The sequence below is a fragment of the Microtus oregoni genome, unplaced genomic scaffold (assembly GCF_018167655.1).
Source record: "Microtus oregoni isolate MIOR12 unplaced genomic scaffold, Mior012 000001F_ref0000356, whole genome shotgun sequence".
Classification (NCBI taxonomy): domain Eukaryota; kingdom Metazoa; phylum Chordata; class Mammalia; order Rodentia; family Cricetidae; genus Microtus; species Microtus oregoni.
The window spans coordinates 8,893,767-8,911,693 of record NW_024543060.1 but is presented as its reverse complement, the minus strand read 5'-3'; the positions used below and the strand labels follow the sequence as shown (position 1 = coordinate 8,911,693).

General features: G+C 46.2%; 1 protein-coding gene across 3 annotated transcripts in view; it reads right to left on the bottom strand.

The window, feature by feature from the left end:
* Positions 1–17,927, bottom strand: part of Loxl2 (lysyl oxidase like 2) — an 83,202-nt gene that overhangs the window by 51,460 nt on the left and 13,815 nt on the right. For all 3 annotated transcript variants that reach the window (XM_041675280.1, XM_041675288.1, XM_041675296.1), the window contains exon 2: positions 7,146–7,555. In XM_041675280.1, the coding sequence (XP_041531214.1) occupies positions 7,146–7,509 (364 nt within the window). In that variant the 5' untranslated portion in view covers positions 7,510–7,555. The remainder of the gene's footprint in view (positions 1–7,145; positions 7,556–17,927) is intronic.

The following is a 17,927-nucleotide window of genomic DNA, read 5'->3' as shown; positions in this document are numbered from 1 at the left end:
GAGGAGGATGGGAGGTGGTTATTTAATGGGCCCAGAGTTTCTGTTTTGCAAGATGTTTAGGGACTTGGTCGCATGACAATGGGAAAATACTTAACACTACTGAAGTGTATATGCACTTCAAAAGGTTAGGGTATAAATGGTCTTATGTATATTTTACTGCAATAAACAATAAAACTCTAAAAAAGATGCCAGATGGTTTCAAATAGCATGTGTGTGTGTGTGTGGGGGGGGTATATCTACATAGACAGGCATCAAATGGCACATATGTGTGCATATACATGCCTGGAAGCCAAACTTGGTATTAGCATGCCTTCCTCTATTGATCTCTACCTCAATTTTTGAGACAGGGTCACTTCCCTGAACCTGGACAGTTGAGCTAGGCTGACTTGGCCCAACACCTTAATGGATGGGACTGTCCCTGTGCCCCTGCATAGGGGTTACATAAGCACAGCCTTCATGTTTGGATGGGAGTGGCCCTGCTCCCCTGTGCCGGGGGTACATAGACACAGCCTTCATGTGTATGCTGGGGATTCTCAGGCTTGCACAGCAAGCACTTTGTCCCCCAAACATTACAAAACCAAACAACCACATCTGTTATTTTCCCACAGGTCCTTTTAGAGGCCTACGAAACAGAAGAGGCGAACAAACCTGTGTTTATGTCCTATCTGCCACGGGCTTGGGGGACCTGTGACTGAGTCAGCGATTGAAACAAACCTTGTCCCCGTTTCTAAAGTCAAAGTGATATCCAACAGACAGGCTGCCATGAAAATCCAGCAAGCTAATGAACAGGGCTGCAGATATATTCCATCCCCTTTTCCTTGTTCTAAATAAACAAGCCAATGTATTATATGGCTCCCATAGTGGGTGAAGGAGCCGATGAAAACACTCCCATTATAGATTAGAAAATCGATGTGTGAAGCTGAGGTTGTTCAAGGCCAAGGAGAACGTGGGGCCCGTCTCCTGACTTGCGAGCCTGGCTACAACATGTGTACTCTGATGCCTGGCTGGTTGGGGCTCAAAGGACAGAGCTCTGGACTCATTGTGGGAACAATGAGTTGATTGAAAACATCTGGACGGAGGTTTTCCAACCACTTTCTCAATCTGGGCTGGTTTCCAAGCCGTCAGGCTCCACTGAAACGCATGCTTACTAATAGACGGCTGTTTCTACAGCAAGCTCGTATTTGTTTTACCACGTACTAGCAACGGAAGGGCCCCTCCATCTTGCCAGCGAGGCTTCTCCCTCAGAACATTCCGAACTGAGCTGCTGAAGGGCAGATTGTGAAAAGAGGCAGTGCCCTCATTCCTTCTGTAGCCAAAGAAGCCACCCTCACTTGGGCGTGGAGGCTGACCAGAAACGTTTTGTTTCCCACCTAGTATATGTATGTATGTGAATATATATATATATATATATATATATATATATATGTATATGTAGATATTATATATTGCACAAAATAATGGGTTTCAGCCAAGTGTGGTGGCACATGCCTGTAATTGCAGTACTAGCGAGGCAGAATCAGAATCACCCATGAGTTTGAGGACAGTCAATAACCAGTCTCAAAGCGTGAGTTCATTAAGACATTCTGGTGCAAGCATATCGTGAACTTAGGCATTCTTCACCCCACCATCTTCTCCTGCCCTTCAGCTCTGCTGATTCCCTCCTCTTCCCAAAGAGCCTTCTGCTTCCAAGCCATTGTTAATGTTGTTTGTTTTGTTTTTTCCAGACAGAGTTTCTCTGTGGAGCCCTGGCTGTCTTGGCACTCACTATATAGACCAGGCTAGCCTCAGATTCAAAGACCCACCTGCTTCTGCTTCCTGAACGCTGGAATTAAAGGCATCTGCCATCACTGCCTGGCACAAGTTCTTTTTTTTTTAAGTCTAGATTTTATGTACAAGAGGAAACATGATATTTTTCTAGTTGGCCCCATCTTGCTTCACTTTATATGATGGTCTCCAGTTCCATCCATTTTCCCAAAAATGATACAATTTTGTTTTTGTGATGGTTGACAAGTATTTCATTATATATACATATATATATATATATATGCATTTCCCTTATTCAATCACATCTATCTATCTATCATCTATCTATATCAATCTATCATCTATCTATCATCTATCTATCTATCTATCTATCAATCATCTATCTATCTAAGACAGGGTCTCACTATGTAACTTTGGCTATAGTTTTTTGACAACCTGTAGACCAGGTTGGCCTAGAACTTATAAAGATCTACTTTCCCCTGCCTCCCAAGTGCTAGGATTAAAGGCATGTGCCACTATGTCCAGCTTTCGGTCATCTCTTGATGGATGTCCAGTTTCATTCCACTACATGGCTACTGTGAAAATTTCAGAGTATCTTTGCATGGAGCAGCACAGCGTGTGACATCAGCACCCTGGGGGTCCCAAGAAAGCTGTTGCTCAGCAGAACCTCTCTGTCCTGTACCGTTCATGCTCCCTTCTAGGAGGCTTGCTCTCTGCTAAGCTTGACCCTGACGTTTTCTGCTAGATGGAGGATACTCAGATCTACACTTTGCTTAAGATAGTATCAGCACCCACGGTTTGCTGTTTGGTTTGGTTTCACATCAACGTTTTCTCCCATATATCTAGTACCTATCAGCTAAATTGTCCTGCTTCCAACACACCCTGCTTCCATGTCTGCCTGTGGGAAAGTGAGGCAGTTCTAGGCACCTAGGGGACATCTGGATGCAGGGGAAGTGGTACTTGGGATGAGGCTCTTACTGGGGACACAAACAAAAGCCATCCGATCAGAAGCAAAATTGTGTTTTTCTCTTTCCACTCACTCACGGAAACCCAGCTCCTGATGAAAGAAGAAGCATGTAAACAATTCACAAATGTCTTGGAAGGGGCGGGACATAAATGAAACGGGGTTTGGATGCTGTGTCCTTGGTTTGATCAGGCAGTGGAAATTATCCCAAGCTAGAACATGCAGGGCCCTTGTCCTTGTCAGTGTTGGTAGAGTTGAGTGGAGAGTCCCCACCCTGCTTCAGGTTACTGTGAAAGCCCATCAGAGGGTATGAAATGGGCCAGCTGCCCTCTTTGGAACTTTCTGAAAGGGTCATGGCTTGCCTGGGCTTGGGGAGGTTGTGGGTTAGGCTGAAAAATCAAGGGGATCCCTTGCAATTGCGCTACTTTTGTTATGACAACTTGAACCTTGGAGGTGCCTGGAGACTCTAGGAGGGCAGCCTGTTATGGGGTCAGCTACATCTTTCCTAGCCCATCCACAGAGTGTGACTCCAGGTCAGACTCCACTGGGTACCACTACCAGCAGCAGCAGCAGCTCCGGCCAGGACACTGGCCAGATTCTGATCATCAAACCCTGTACTGTTTAATCAACATTGTTTTCTCCCACACCAAAGCAGACCAGCCAGCTCATATTTACTGAGTGCATGCCATGCACCCAGGGCTATATTAAATCTCCGCTGAGAGGGGGCTGGAGAGATGGTTCAGAGGTTAAGAGCATTGCTTGCTCTTCCAGAGGTCCTGAGTTCAATTCCCAGCAACCACACGGTGGCTCACAACCATCTGTAATGAGGTCTGGTGCCCTCTTCTGGCCTTCAGGCATACACACAGACAGAATATTGTATACATAATAAATAAATATAAAAAAAAATAAATCTCCGCTGAGACTGATGAAACTTAAATACACTTATATTTAGAAGTTCTCTCATGGTGCAAACCAAGTGCCACTTTCTATGCAAATGGATGAACTCTGTGTGTGTGTGTGTGTGTGTGTGTGTGTGTGTGTATACAAGAGTGTGCACATGTGTTTGTGTGTATGTGCACATTTGTATATGTGCATGTTGAGACCAGGGAACAACCTCAGGTGTCATTCCTCAGGTTCTGACTACCTGATTTTGAGAGACAGGTTTTCTTATTGGCCTGAAACTCTCCAAGGAGGCTAGAGTGCCAAGCCAGTGAGCTCCATGATCTGCTTGTCTCTACCTCCTAGGGCTGGGATTGCAAGTACATCCCGCTATGCTCAGCTGCCACCTCCACTTCCTGTGTGTGTGTGTGTGTGTGTGTGTGTGTGTGCGCGTGTGTGTGCGTGTATGTGTGTGTGTCGGAGGGGGTCAAACTTGGGTCTTCGTAAGTTCTTTATGGACTGAACCATCTTCTCATCTCTCAGACAGCTCAAGTCTTAATCCCTTGGCATCACAATGTTCAGTTTGTCTAGGATTTGTTTCTCCCCATCCTTTCCTTAAACTGCAGCTGTCAAGCCCTCGATGGCCTTTAGAAGTTCGGAACTCGGTTACCACACATCCTCCTTATGGAGACCTTCTTGCCCTTGGCTCCTAATGCTCTTCAAGGTCATGGCTCAGCCCTGATTGTAATCAATGACTGAACCCTCCTCAATCTCCATCTCAACCATCACATTCTGCAGCTGTATCTCCCACCATTTTTCCAGCACATTCTTGTTAGTGTTAACTCATCCGGGATCCCTACCCATGGGTTTGAATAGTTTTGCAGGATCCTTACTTCCTCCTCATGACTCCCTTCCTTATTCAGCAAGGACTCTGTAAACCATCATTTTATTAGCTTCCTTTCAAGTCTTCTCCACTCTCCTGAGCCCTTGGATTCTTTTTATCCTCTGATAGCAAAGTCCTATCCAGCAGGCCCACTTGTCCTGCTACTCCTGCGGGCTTCTGTAGGCAAAGATCCACAGATATCTCATCTGATGATAGGTTTGCTCCAAATTTGATTAAAAAATAATAAATCTGTCACTGGGGGAAAGCCACCATTGTTGGAGAATATTTGTCATAAAAATTTGAGGGTACAATAATCAGAATGGAAAGTATAAATTTGACGTAATCCCTAGATCACTCAGATAGCAAAATAAACAGAGATGTAGACATATGGATGAACATTGGAAGTTTAGTCAGAGACAGGAAGTGGTTCTAAAGGCTCCAGCTAATTGGTCTTGGCTGCTTTGACTTTCATTGCTGCCAAGTGAACCAGAACAAGCTTTCGGGACATGTAACTCTAAGCATGGGGTCTTAGGCCAGTTCTTCCATCAGGAAACTCCCCACTGGCTGGAGGTGAGGGGTGCAGAGAATGGTACACGTTTCTTCCCATCGTTTCTGGAATAACTGAGAGGAGGGAGGGTTGAAGGGAGTTTAACTTGTCGATCTCACTGTCCCCTCAACCCGCTGCAGATCCAGTCCCACCCAGAACTTTGAGATCAGAATGTCCTGGGTAGAGTCTGAAATGTTCTGTGTTTTTATGCTCACTCAAGAGAGTTTTTGTATAGTCATCATGGCATTGAACCTTTGGGTCCAGAGAGTGTGGACAGCTCACTCTAGTCCAAGAGTCTGATTAATGCCAAGCCCTGTGGGCAGCTCAGTAGGGGAAAAGGTACTTGATTTGTCAACCTGGAGTAGAGGTGCAGCTCTTGGAAGAACATTGTGTGTGTGTGTGTGTGTGTGTGTGTGTGTGTGTGTGTGGTGTGTGTGCACACACACACGCATAAGCATATGTGGATACCAGAGAGGTCAGGTTATCTTCTTCCAGAGATGGAGTTTTTCACTAAACCTGGTGCCCACCAATTGACTAGGTTAGCTGGCCAGCAAGCTCCAGGAATCCACCTGTCTCCACACCCTCAGCACTGAGGCTTCCTACACATGCCACCATGCCCAGTGTTTGTGTAGGTGCTAGATAGCCAAACTCAGGTCTACTTGCTTGCATAGAAAGTTCTTTACCCACAGAGCTGTCTCCTAGCCCCAAGAAGAGCATTTATTTGCAAATGATACCTTTTGCCCACACTGGCATTCCTAACTAGGGATGCCGACTACTGGGGCACACCAATTCTTAAAGAGTCCATCTTCCAGATGTCGATCACATGCCATGTGACATTTTGCTTAATGATGTACCACGTGTATACAAGAGGTTCTCAGATACCACCCTGTCGCCTGGGGACCTCATAGTTGTTTTTGTAAGAATCCTCTATGGTGCTGAGATTGCTAGCGACTCTTTTTCAGAGCACATCCACATTGTAAAGCTACATACACAGCTCAGCATGGCCTTGAGCTAGGAGTCTGAGTCATGAAGACCGACCTTCCCTCAAAACTCCCATAACTTCCCTTTTGTGTGCTTTAGAAATTGTATTTAATTCTGTATATGTGTGTTTATCCATGTGTTGGCACATGCATGGGACAGCAGGGACCCTCAGAGTCCTTCAGGGGACTCAGAGCCCCCTGGAGCTAGTTGTAAACTATTGTGAGTCACCTGGTGCGGGTGCTGGGAATCAAACTCAGGCCCCTGAGAGAAGCAGCACATTCTGCGGCATCTCTCCAGCCTCGTTATTTTGTTTTGTTATTGTTGCTTCTGGACAAATGTATTTGACTCTAACAAGGAAGGAAGCAAGAGGCCAACTCAAGGTTAACAATTCAATGTGACTCTGGTCTTAGGACAACCAATGCCATAACAGCATGTTAAAGTTGAAATAGCATGTTGAAGATAAGTGTGATCATTTGTAGTCCCAATGGCAGGGAGGCAGAACCAGGGGAATTCTAACAGCTTAGCCTACTAGGTGAGTTCCAGGCCATCAAGAGAAGTTGTCTCAAAAAAAAAAAAAAAAAAGAAGAAGAAGAAGGATAACATCACACCTGAGGTTGTCCTCAGGATGCCATAGACACACACCTGTGTAAGGTCACAAGCGCACACATGTATGTACACACATGTAGACACAATAAAATAATGATGATGATCTTCATGTGTGTAGAAATCTAGCCTGTAAAGTTCTTTTGAGAAAGAGTGAGAGCCCTATTTGGAAGGAGAAATCTGGATGCAGGCAAGACACTACAACCCTTAGAGTGTGGCTTAGTAAGATGGGCGCAAGCTCACTTCACCTACTGACCGAGGCCACCAACCATCTTGTCTCGCCTCAGATATTTCCTGCTCAAAGCAGGAAGAGCCTGGACAGTTTCTGATGTTTGATCCCTCCCTCATTCCCTGGAGGGGCCGCCCATCAGCCTTCCAGCAAGACACAGCCTGCAGGGCAGATAGGAAACTCTTGGAAAGCCAGGCTTAATAACAATTCCATCTTTCTTCGCAGGCTCATCAGGGCGTGTCCTGGCCTTGCTGTGTGACAGACACTCATCTCCTCAGCACCATCAGCCTCTTACCTTCCCCTGGGCCGTAGGAGGAGCTGGCTGCCCAGGACTTAGCTTCCACATAACCCACTTCCCGGCAGACAACGTGGGCAGCGTGGATGGAGAAGTCATCATCACACACAGTGCCCCACTGGCCTTCATAATAGACCTCCACGCGGCCTTCATTATGCTTCCTCTTCTGGCCCGCCAGGCGGACCTGGATCTTGACCACATCGGAGGGTACCTGGTGCTGATGGTACTCGGGAGCGGGCTGCTGGAAGTACTCGGGGTACTGGAGTTGGTAGGGCCAGCTCTCATACTGTGCTAGGCTCAGGGAGGGCAGGAAGACAAACATAGCCAAACAACCATAGAAGCGGGAGCCGAAAGGTATCTCCATCCTTGTCCTATGCTGAGAAGAGGTCAGGGGTGGCAGCAGGAACTTTCTGGAACAAATAAAAATGAGTGGGAGAGCCATTAGTCTAAAATAAAGGTTGTAGGTTTCTGTAAAGAGTTCTGTGACATTACCTTCCTGGCTTAGCATGCAAAGCTCTTCCGGGTTACATTCCAGCTCAGTTCTGTTCCCATTTCAGTTTTGGCAACACCAGTCTGAGTTCCCAAAGTCTATCACCCATCTTCCTCATCTTTGGAATGCTGTCATCCATACTCGTAACTAAATTTAAAGAAAACCTTTGCTTTTCTTCTTTAAATTTATTCGATTTTATGTATATGCATATATGTATGTATGTGGGCAGGCATACCACTGTATGGGTGTGGAGGTCACAGGACAACTTGTGGGAGTCGATTTTCTTATTTCACCAGGTGGGTCCTAGGGATTGGACTTAGCTCATCAGTCTTGGCCACAAGCTCTTTTACCTGCTGAGTCATTTCTCCAGCCCCCCTTCTTTCTGTCTTTCTCCTTCCCCAATGGAGAAGTTAGCAAAGTTCAAGTGAACTGATAAAGAATGAAGGAAGCACCCCGGTTGTCAACAAAGGCTAGCCATGACCTCTCGGTGTTTGCTGAGTCTCCCTGAGACACCAGTGTCTTGCAGAACTGAGCATAGCTGAGTGGGAAAGGCTCTCTGCTGGCATCTTGGTTCTTTACTGAAGGGTCTCAGAGCCACCCATAGCAACCAGCAGAGAGGAGCCATGTAACACATATAGGATGCTAGTCTTCCACTGGCTTCTAATCTCTTCCTGATACCTCTAATGAGAAAACCCAACTTAGCACAACCAGGAAACAAGGTTGGGAGAGCTGATGGAGAAGTCTGTACTGGCTGGCCTCCTGGACACAAGGCTGGTAGAGAAGGAGAATAGTGGGTCCCATGGGCTGACCTGTATACAAGGCTGGCAGAGAGGGATAACGGTGGGTCCCAAAAGGCAAATGCAAGCTTCCCAGAACAGCTCTACACTCTGCACTTCTTCCATCTCCTCACAGTTGAAACCCAGCTCAACCTCAGCCACTCTCCCTAGTCATCCCCTGCCGAGGAAGATTTAGGATCTGCTGGTAATTTCTCAGAGATTTTCAACATGTCCAATTGGATGGCAAACTTTTTAGGGCAAAGCTTATATCTTAGTCTTCTCTGGTCTCTCCATGACAGATTTTATAGATTTATAGACACATTTACTAAACAGGAAGGTGATCTGGCTGCAGGGACTGAGCCATAAGTGGGCCATGGGGTCTGAGTGGTCCCCAAAGAGCACTGAATCAGAAAGTCTGACAGGATCCTCTGGGAGCCTGCACAATCCTCCAGAACTATCTGGCCTTGTTCCCACTAGAAGTGCGGAAAACCCTGCACTGTACCGTCAGTGTCAACATCTGAGGTGATCATGGTGACCTTGGCCTTGGCAGGTATTCTGTAGATTGGAGACCTAGTGCTCTGTTGGCAGAGGGCTGCTGTCACTTCCTTTGAAAATGGTGGAGCAAGCTGGGCATAGTGGCACATGCCTTTAATCCCAGAACTTGGAAGGCAGAGGCAGTCACGTCTCTGTGAGTTTGTTGCCTGCCTGGTCTACATAGCAAGTTCAAGTTCCAGAAGAACCTACTCTGTCAAAAAGAAGAAGAAAAAGGAGAAGGAGGAGGAGGAGAAGGAGGAGGAGAAGGAGGAGAAGGAGAAGAAGAAGGAGGAGGAGGAGGAGGAGGAGGAAGAAGAAGAAGAAGAAGAAGAAGAAGAAAAGAAAGAAAGGAAGGAAGGAAGAAAGAAAAGAAAAAGAGAAAAAGATGGAGCAAAGAAGGGGGATAAAGTCTGTAGGCAAGTGGAATGAACTCTCAGAGAAGTTACAAGGGCCTATGGCAATTTCTTTCCTATTTATAGTATCTCTCCATAGGGGCAGCAGGAGTTTGAGACCAGACTGCTCCTAACTCACAGAAGAGGGGCTAAGCTCTTTGTGTTGAAGTAGAAGAGGGGTTGAGGAAGCCAGCATCAAGGAGGGCACATCTGTAGTGGAAAGAGAACATGCTAGAAATGGATGAACTGAGTTTGAATCCTCATTCTGATATTGATCAGTTGTGGGACCTTGGGCAAAAACATTGAATTTCTCTGCACACCAATTTCCTCATCTACTGAACATAGATCATAATCCTATGCAGCCCACAGAACCGTCTGAGAGCTCAATGAATGGCACCCCAGAAGCACTGCAGTCGGGGTACCCTTTAAATGGAAAATCACATTCTTCAAGGTCGTGGGCATCACAGCCAGCTGGAATCTATGTGGAACTCCAGAGTGAGGTGGTGTATAGAGACCTCATGTGTCTTGGTCCTCAGATAACTCAGAGACTGGGAGATGATGAGAAAAGGACTGTGGGCGTGTCTCAAGGAGGAAGCAGATTGAGATGTGAGAGTCCAAAAGGAAAAGCAGGGGGGGCGGGGCTGGAGAGATGGCTCAGTGGTTAAGAGCGTTGCCTGCTCTTCCAAAGGTCCTGAGTTCAATTCCCAGCAACCACATGGTGGCTCACAACCATCTGGAAAGAGGTCTGGTGCCCTCTTCTGGCCTTCAGGCATACACGCAGAAAGAATATTGTATACATAATAAATAAATAAATAAATAAGTTTAAAAAAAACAAAAGGAAAAGCAGGAATTGCAGCTGGAAACCGCAGAGGCAAACACACTTCATTTCAGCCACACACAAAGGGGCAGAGAGAGCACAGTCCTCGGTTCAGGATGTTACTATCAAGGAAGGGCTGGCTAACTTACCTTGGGCTGAAGCCATCCGGAGCCACCTGTGCTGTGCCTGGAAGAGACACAACCCTTTGCATGTTGGTACTCTGTGTGTTTGCTAAGAGAACACACCCTCTGTTATCGCCAGAGACTCAGCAATTCTCATCCTATGACACTCAAACAGGCCCAGAGAGTGATGGGGTTCCTGCAGTGGGGTCCACAGTCTGCGCCCGGCTTATGTTTTGTGACACTTACAGCAGAGAGCCTCTAACCCTGCCCTCCAAAGACCGCATGCCTCAAGGAGACCTAGCCAGGTCCCGTTAGACAAACGAAGGTGCCCTCTGGCTGCTTTAAAACCAACATTGCTTGTGCTTTGCTCTGTTGTCCACCGAGCTTTGTGACCAGAAACTCAACCCTGAGGGCTCCCACAAAGCCACGTATCTGTTTCTGATAGGTAGACTCATTTGTATTAGAAAAGTCTTACCACGAACAACCACAAACAGTAAATAAGCCTACTAAGAACACGCACTACATGACGTTTTGCTCAACAAAAGACCCTGCCTATGAAAATGATCCCGTAAGTTTATACTGGAGATGAAAATTCCCATCACCTGGTAACACGGTAGCCAGCCTAACATCACAGCACAACGCACTGCGGCATTCCTCCTGTTTGCTGGGGTGGTGGTGGGAACAAACCCACTGCGTCGCCTTTGTCTCAAAGAGCAGTAATGGTCCAGCCCAGCACACGGGTATGACCGCGACTTGACTGCTTTATGCCTTTGTCATATTGGTTTTTTGTTTGTTTTGGCTTTTTTTGTTTTGTTTGAGACATGGTCTCACTCTGTAGCCCGGGCTGAATCAGACTCACAGGGCTCCTACTGCCTCCGCCTCCACGTGCTGGGATTACAGGAACGAGCCACCACACCTGCAATCATAGCTTGTTTCATCACTGCTCGGCCATTGCTCCTTCTGCTTGGGAACAACGCTGAATGCAAAATGTCATGCTGTGTCACACCCACAGCGGCCTTCCACAGCTTGTTTATTATAAGTCTCCTGATCGCATTAGGAGGCCACATGGAGGGACTGGTGTCCAACCATTCAGGTTTGTGAGGGAACATTCTAGGATGTTTAAACAATGCCTGAGTATCCTGTCCCTTCTGTGTCGTTCCTCCCCATCTCTACCCTCCCCACCCCAACCCTCGTCATTGGGTGAAACTTGCTGCTGGAAGGCTACCGAGGCTACATGGGCTCAAAGAGCCAAGGATGCAGAGAGAAAGGATGTGCACAGAGATGGGCTTCCATAGGTCTCTGCCTTTCCCAAGTGAGTGCCCAGTAGGTTGGAGAGCTGAGGGACATTTTCAGTGGCCTTCAAGGACTGACAAGATAGACATCAGAGGCCATGGGAAAGGGACTGGTGAGACAAATTAGGACACAGAGTGTAAGCGATGTTCCTGGAAACCCAAAGAAGGTGCAGAGGAAGCATTTGAAGGGCAGCGGTGGGGAATTATTCACACCGATGCACAGTAGAAGAGCAAGCAGTGCACACATGGAGGAAACCACCTCCAGGCACACGGACTGTGGACAGTCAGGAAAGGAGGAAATCTCACATACAGCCAGAGGGAGATGGGCATGCTACATCTGAAGAACATCAGGCAGCCTCTCCTCAAAAATAAGAAGAACAGCATAACATTTTCCAAGGGCTGGCACAGTAACAGCGGTCTATGGATTGGGGAAAAAATGAAGATGAAATGGGGACACTGAGACAAACAAAAACGGAGGCCCTAGAAGGAGATCTTTAAGCCAAAGGAAAAGTAATGCCAGAAATGGTGTGGAGGTTTAGGAAGGAATGAAGGACGGAATAGGAAACGACGTGAGCATACCTAAATGCAAACCCACTGTATAAAACAATAACAATGTCCTGTGTCCTCAAATATCTGTACTATGGACTGGAGAGGTAGCTCAGAGTTAGGGCACTTGCCTTTCAAGAGTGAGACCCTGGGTTTGGTACTCAGAGTTGCATCATGACGGTGATAAAAAAAAAAAACCCAGCAACAACTCTGTGTGTGTGTATGTGTGTGTGTCTGTGTGCGTGTTTCACTACTTCCCAATAGTGGCACAGATTGGAAACAAAATATAGCCTTTGCAAGACAGTATAAAAGCACAATAGATGCTCCAATTAAAAGACAAACGTCACCAACACAGACTGAACAATATAATCAAACGACATATTCTTACAAAAGACCACGAAAAAATAGATGATACACTGTGTGCAGCTCAGTCAAAAGAAAGCTGATCCAAAGTGAGATTACACTGACTCCAGAACAAAAAAACCCTATCAGAGCCCAAAGGGAAAAGCTAACGAAAGAGTCAATCTGTCAGGAAGCTACAACTGTGTGGTGTGTATGGGTCATTTCAGGATGCATGAGATAAATACTGACGGAATGAAGGGGAAATCAGATCCACAGCCGATTCTTAACTGCAGTGGAGACTCTCCACACAGACGGCCCAGGCACTGAGTACAGAAACAAGGAGATCAACCACATGACAATTCACGGAGTTCCTGGAAGCTGTACTCAACAACTCCATAGGACAGATGCCCTTCAAGGACACACAGACTTGCCTAAATGAACCCCAAGGTGAGTCAACAAGCAAGTCTCAACACAATCAATGAAAGCACACAGAGCGTACTGTCTGACCGCAGGAGAATTTAGCCAGGTGCCAAGGCTGAAAACCTAATGAGCATTTGTTGGTTTTGTTTCTAAAAACAGAGACTGTGGTCTTGGTAAATTCTGACAAAGCTGGAGATGCTGGTAGAGCACTTCATAGCAAGCACAAAGCCTGGGATTCAATCCTCAGCATTACCTCTGCACGTGGGAAATAAAGATAAGAGAATTTCGAGTTCAAGACCATCCTAAACTACACAGTAAGCGAGAAGCTAGCCTGGGCTGTATAAGACACTCTCAAAACAAGCAAACAACGAAAACAGAAACATAAGGTGTGTGTGGGGGGGGGGGGGTGAGGTGTTTTAGATGCTGCCTCTGTCGGCTCAATTCAAGGTCACCTTGAAGTGACCTTCCACTGTCAAAGTTCAAAGGCTATCTTGGCACATCACATGGCCAAGGACATGAGCATACATGTGTCTCTTCTCGCCTCATGCCTCCTTCTTACAAAGTCACCAGGATTCAAACAGGGTCCCTACTGTGACGATTAGTCTAATTCTGGTCACTTCCCCAAGGCCTCACCTCCGAGGGAACAAATCCTTGGGCAGACACTTCTAACCATGAAGCTAGAGAATCCCCAACATTATGACAATGACGTACTATTCATCTCCTTCCAGTGCGTGAGGCCATATGCATTTGCTTGTTGGGCTACCTCTCAGACATCCTTCTCAGGTGAGGCCGGGCTCTGAGTGAACAGAACTGTCCTAGGCTGTGACAGACGTGACTCTGACAGCCTAGTTGTGCCCCTAGGACATCGGTGAATGTTCAAGGGCTGAACTCTGGGAGCCTAGGTGACCTGACTCCGAATTCTGGAGTTTTGCTTTGTCTTGTCTTGTTTTTGTCTTTGACTCTTCCTGTTTGGTTTTCTGAGATGGCTCTGTGTAGCCCAGGCTGGCCTAGAACTAGAAGCCCTCTTACCACCACCTCCTGAACACTGGCATAAATCCCTATACCCAGCTCGCTGTGCTTTCTCTCTTTTTTTTTTTTTTTTTTGAAAATTAAGAAAGTCAGTGGCCTGACAAAGGTCAAGCTGAGCGATTTGTTGTTACTGCATTAAAACACATACACACACGCAACACACACACACACACACACACACACACACACAATGACTCCTATGTTTCTCAATATAGGAGTTATCTCCTCATTCATAATTTCAGCTACCCATCCTCAGTTTCATGGGAAAACAGTAAGTGGAAAATTGTAAGAATCAACAACTCATTTGTTTTAAATTCTACAGCTATCTCAAGTAATGGGATGCAATCTCATGCTGACCTATGCCACGCCCCCTCTAGCCAGGATGATAATCAGCTCTTGATACACTGTACCTTGTGTACCTTGTATCGTGGCCGTCTACCCCACCCACCCATTCATGAATCAGTCAGTAGCTAGTCTCATCGTGCTCTGATATGGGACCCCTCGTAGCAGGCAGTACCTGTGTTCAGGTAACCATTGTTTTAGTACCGATGACCTCAAAGCACAAGAGCACAGAGGCCGAACGCTCAGATAGGAAAAAACAAAAGCCACAAAGTGTTTCCTCAGTAAAGAGAAGACTCACAAGCTGGGGTGCTAAAAATCTTTCCCAAAATGTGAAGACCGAAAAAAGTTGAACCAGAACCGTGAACACCAGCATGGTAAGACGCTTGGAGAAAGAGTGTCCTAGGTTAGGTTTCTTTCTATGGCTGTGACCAAAAGCAACTTGGGGAGAAAAGGTTTTATTTGGCTTACACCTTCCAGGTCATCATTGAGGCAGGAGTCAAAGCTGAATCCATGGAGGGGTGCTGCTTACTGGCTTGCTTCTCATGGCTTGCTCAGTCTGTCCCAGGACCGCCAGCCCAGGGGTGGGACTGCCCACAGTGAGCTGGGCTCCGGCTATAGCAGTCACTAATCAGGAAAATGCCACAGGGCAATCATACAGAGGTGATTCCTCAATAGATTCCCTCATTCCAGATGAGTCTAGCTTGTGTCAAGTTGGCCAAAACCAACCCCCACAAAGAGAAAAGCAGAGGATCCATTGAAGTTGTATTTCAGCGTACTGTTATACGTTTTATTTCATTATATGCTGTGAATCTCTTACCAGGTGTGGTAGTTTGACTGGAATTGGCCCCCATGAGCTCACAGGGGAGTGGCACTATTGGGAAGTGTGTCACTGGGGGCAGACTTTGAGGTCTCCTTTGCTCAAGCTTCACTCAGTATGACACCTAAGATTCCACTTCCTGTTGCCTGCAAGCCGTAGGACTCACAGTCCACTTCCTGTTGCCTTCTGACCAAGATGTAGCCAACACCATGTCTGCCCACATGCCGCCATGATGATAATGGACTGAAATGGTAAGTAAGCCACCTGAAATAAATGTTTTCTTTAGAAGAGTTGCCGTGGTCAACGGTGTCTCTTCACAACAACAAAAACCCTAAGACACCAGGCTTAATTTACAAATTGAATTTCATCATTAGAATACATCTAAAGGGGAAGAGAGCATGATCTATGTAGGAATCTGTGCTATCTCTGGCTTTGCAAACCCACTGAGGGTCGTCTTCATCTGAAGGCGAGCTGGCACTCTCTAGGCAGGGCTGTCCAACCTTTTGATACTGTCTTCTCCAAACAGTCTGGGCTGCTCATAGCTCTAATGGGATGCACGCGGCCTGTGGGCTGCAGGTCAGACAGGCACTGGTGTGAAATCATCAACGATGGCTTTATCCCAAGGAGGAAATCAAGGGACAGAGGCTCAGTAAGTTAGGCTGTCCTGGTGGGAAGTAGAAGGCAGGGATCCAAATGTGTGTGACCAGGTGGCCAAGGCTATGCCCTGCCCTTTGCTCTGTGGCCCTTGTCCCCACCCCAAGGGTTTCAGATCCTCTAATCTTGTTCCAAAAAGAGATGGGGGAAAATGTGATCTTGTAATTTAAAAAAGAAAACTCTTAATTTCTGGCTTTGGGTGTCTATAGACAGCTACACCCGGTTCCCCAGACTTCATGGGTGTGTCCCTGTGCAGTGCCACATCTTCCCTAGAAGGAGGGCTCTCGGCTCTCGGCTCCTTCACTTCCAAGTGGGTCTCTATAAAATCAAGATCAGCCTGGTCTACATAGAGGGTGAGAGACAGAGAGAAATCTCATTTTCCAAGGCAATATGTAGGCAATATCACCTTTATATGTCCAATTCGGCTACTTTTCTTTCCTCTTAAAAATAATCTTAATGCGCTTTTCCCTCTCTGTTGGGACAGTTATTCATATTGATGATAAAGATCTGAGCAAATGACAACTGGTGAAAGGAAAAGAAAATAAGTAATACAGCTGTTGGGTCCATCGCCATCAAATCTGCAATGCTCGCTCTTCCGTCTTTCCTCTGTATCTATCGCCTTGGAAAAATTTGAATCACTGAGCATGCCTATAGCCCCCATACTAGAGGAAGGAGAAGGAATACCATGAGTCTGAAAAACACTGGGCTGCATAACAAGTCCAAGACCAAGCTGAGGTATATAGTGAAATGCTGTGTCAAAAAGCCAAGGGTTGGGGACATAGCCCAGTGGTAGAGCGTTTGCCTGGCATGTGCAGGTCACTGGGTTCAATCCCAGCACTGGGGACTGAAAACCAATGGGAATCCTTTCCTACATATTGCCTTGGAAAATGAGATTTCTCTCTGTCTCTGTCTCTCTCTCTCTCTCTCTCTCTCTCTCTCTCTCTCTCTCTCTCTCACCCTCTATGTAGACCAGGCTGATCTTGATTTTATAGAGACCCACTTGGTTTTATTTCCCAAGTGCTGGGATAAGGTGTGCGCCACCATGCCCAGCTTGAAAAGTGCTTTTTAAGGCAGGGAGTGGTCTATATAGAGTTCTATGATAGCCAAGGCTACATAGAGAGACCTTGTCTCAAAAATACACACACACACACACACACACACACACACACACACAAAACTCTGTCTTTTGATTTAATAGTATATAGCAGACATTATAATTAATTTTTCTGTTATATAGTTATTATTTATTATGATGATTAATCTTGATGGTGAACTGGACTGGATTGAGAGGCACCTAAGAATTTAGTAAAGACCACTTTTGCATGTGTGTATGTGGGGGTGTACAGAAAGGATGACTGTAAGTGGGGGAGATGAGTGGCACCAGTCGGTAGGCTGTCCCCTGGATGAAGGACAGGTACTATCTGCTTCCTGGCCACAATGTATGATGGTCTTCTCTGCCATACCCTCATCACCATGATTAACTGATGCCTCTGAAACCATGAACCAAAACAAATCTTTCTTCTCTAAAGTTGTTCTTCATGGCTAGAAAGATGGCTCAGTGGTTAAGAGCACTGACTGGGGTTCAATTTCCAGCACCCACGCAGCAACTCAAAACTTTCTGTAATTCCAGGGGACCCAACACCATGGCAAAACACCAATGTACATAAAATAAAAATAAATAAAGTTGATTTTCTCTAGTATATTTCCAGAGTGACACAAAATTACAATTATAGAGCACTGAGTCATGCAGAAAGACTATAATTCTGCTTCTAAATCTCTCTGCCACTGTATACATTGTTGAAATGAAAACCCATATTGCTAAAATGTTACACAACCTTGGGATGCATTCCTAAAAATAAACTAGGGAGGCAGAAAAGTCTATAAAAAAGCCAACACTTCTGCAAAATACACTAAGGATTCGGTGAGTTTCCAGTGTGGTCAGCAGTATGGAGGTTTCCCTGAACTGATATGCAAACATAATATTTTGCTTTAGTTGGCATTGCTTTGGCTACCCAGACTCTTTCTTTGGAGATATCTTTGTGCCTTTTTCCCCCTTTCCCGTTTTCTCATTGCTTTGTATGATTCATCTCTAAGCTGGCATCCAGCCAACCCACAAGAGGGTGAAGTTCCAGGCATCCCAGAAGACCAGACACCCAAAGTAGTGGGGCTATGGGGACCCTATGAATCTAGGCTTCTCTTTACTCCAAAC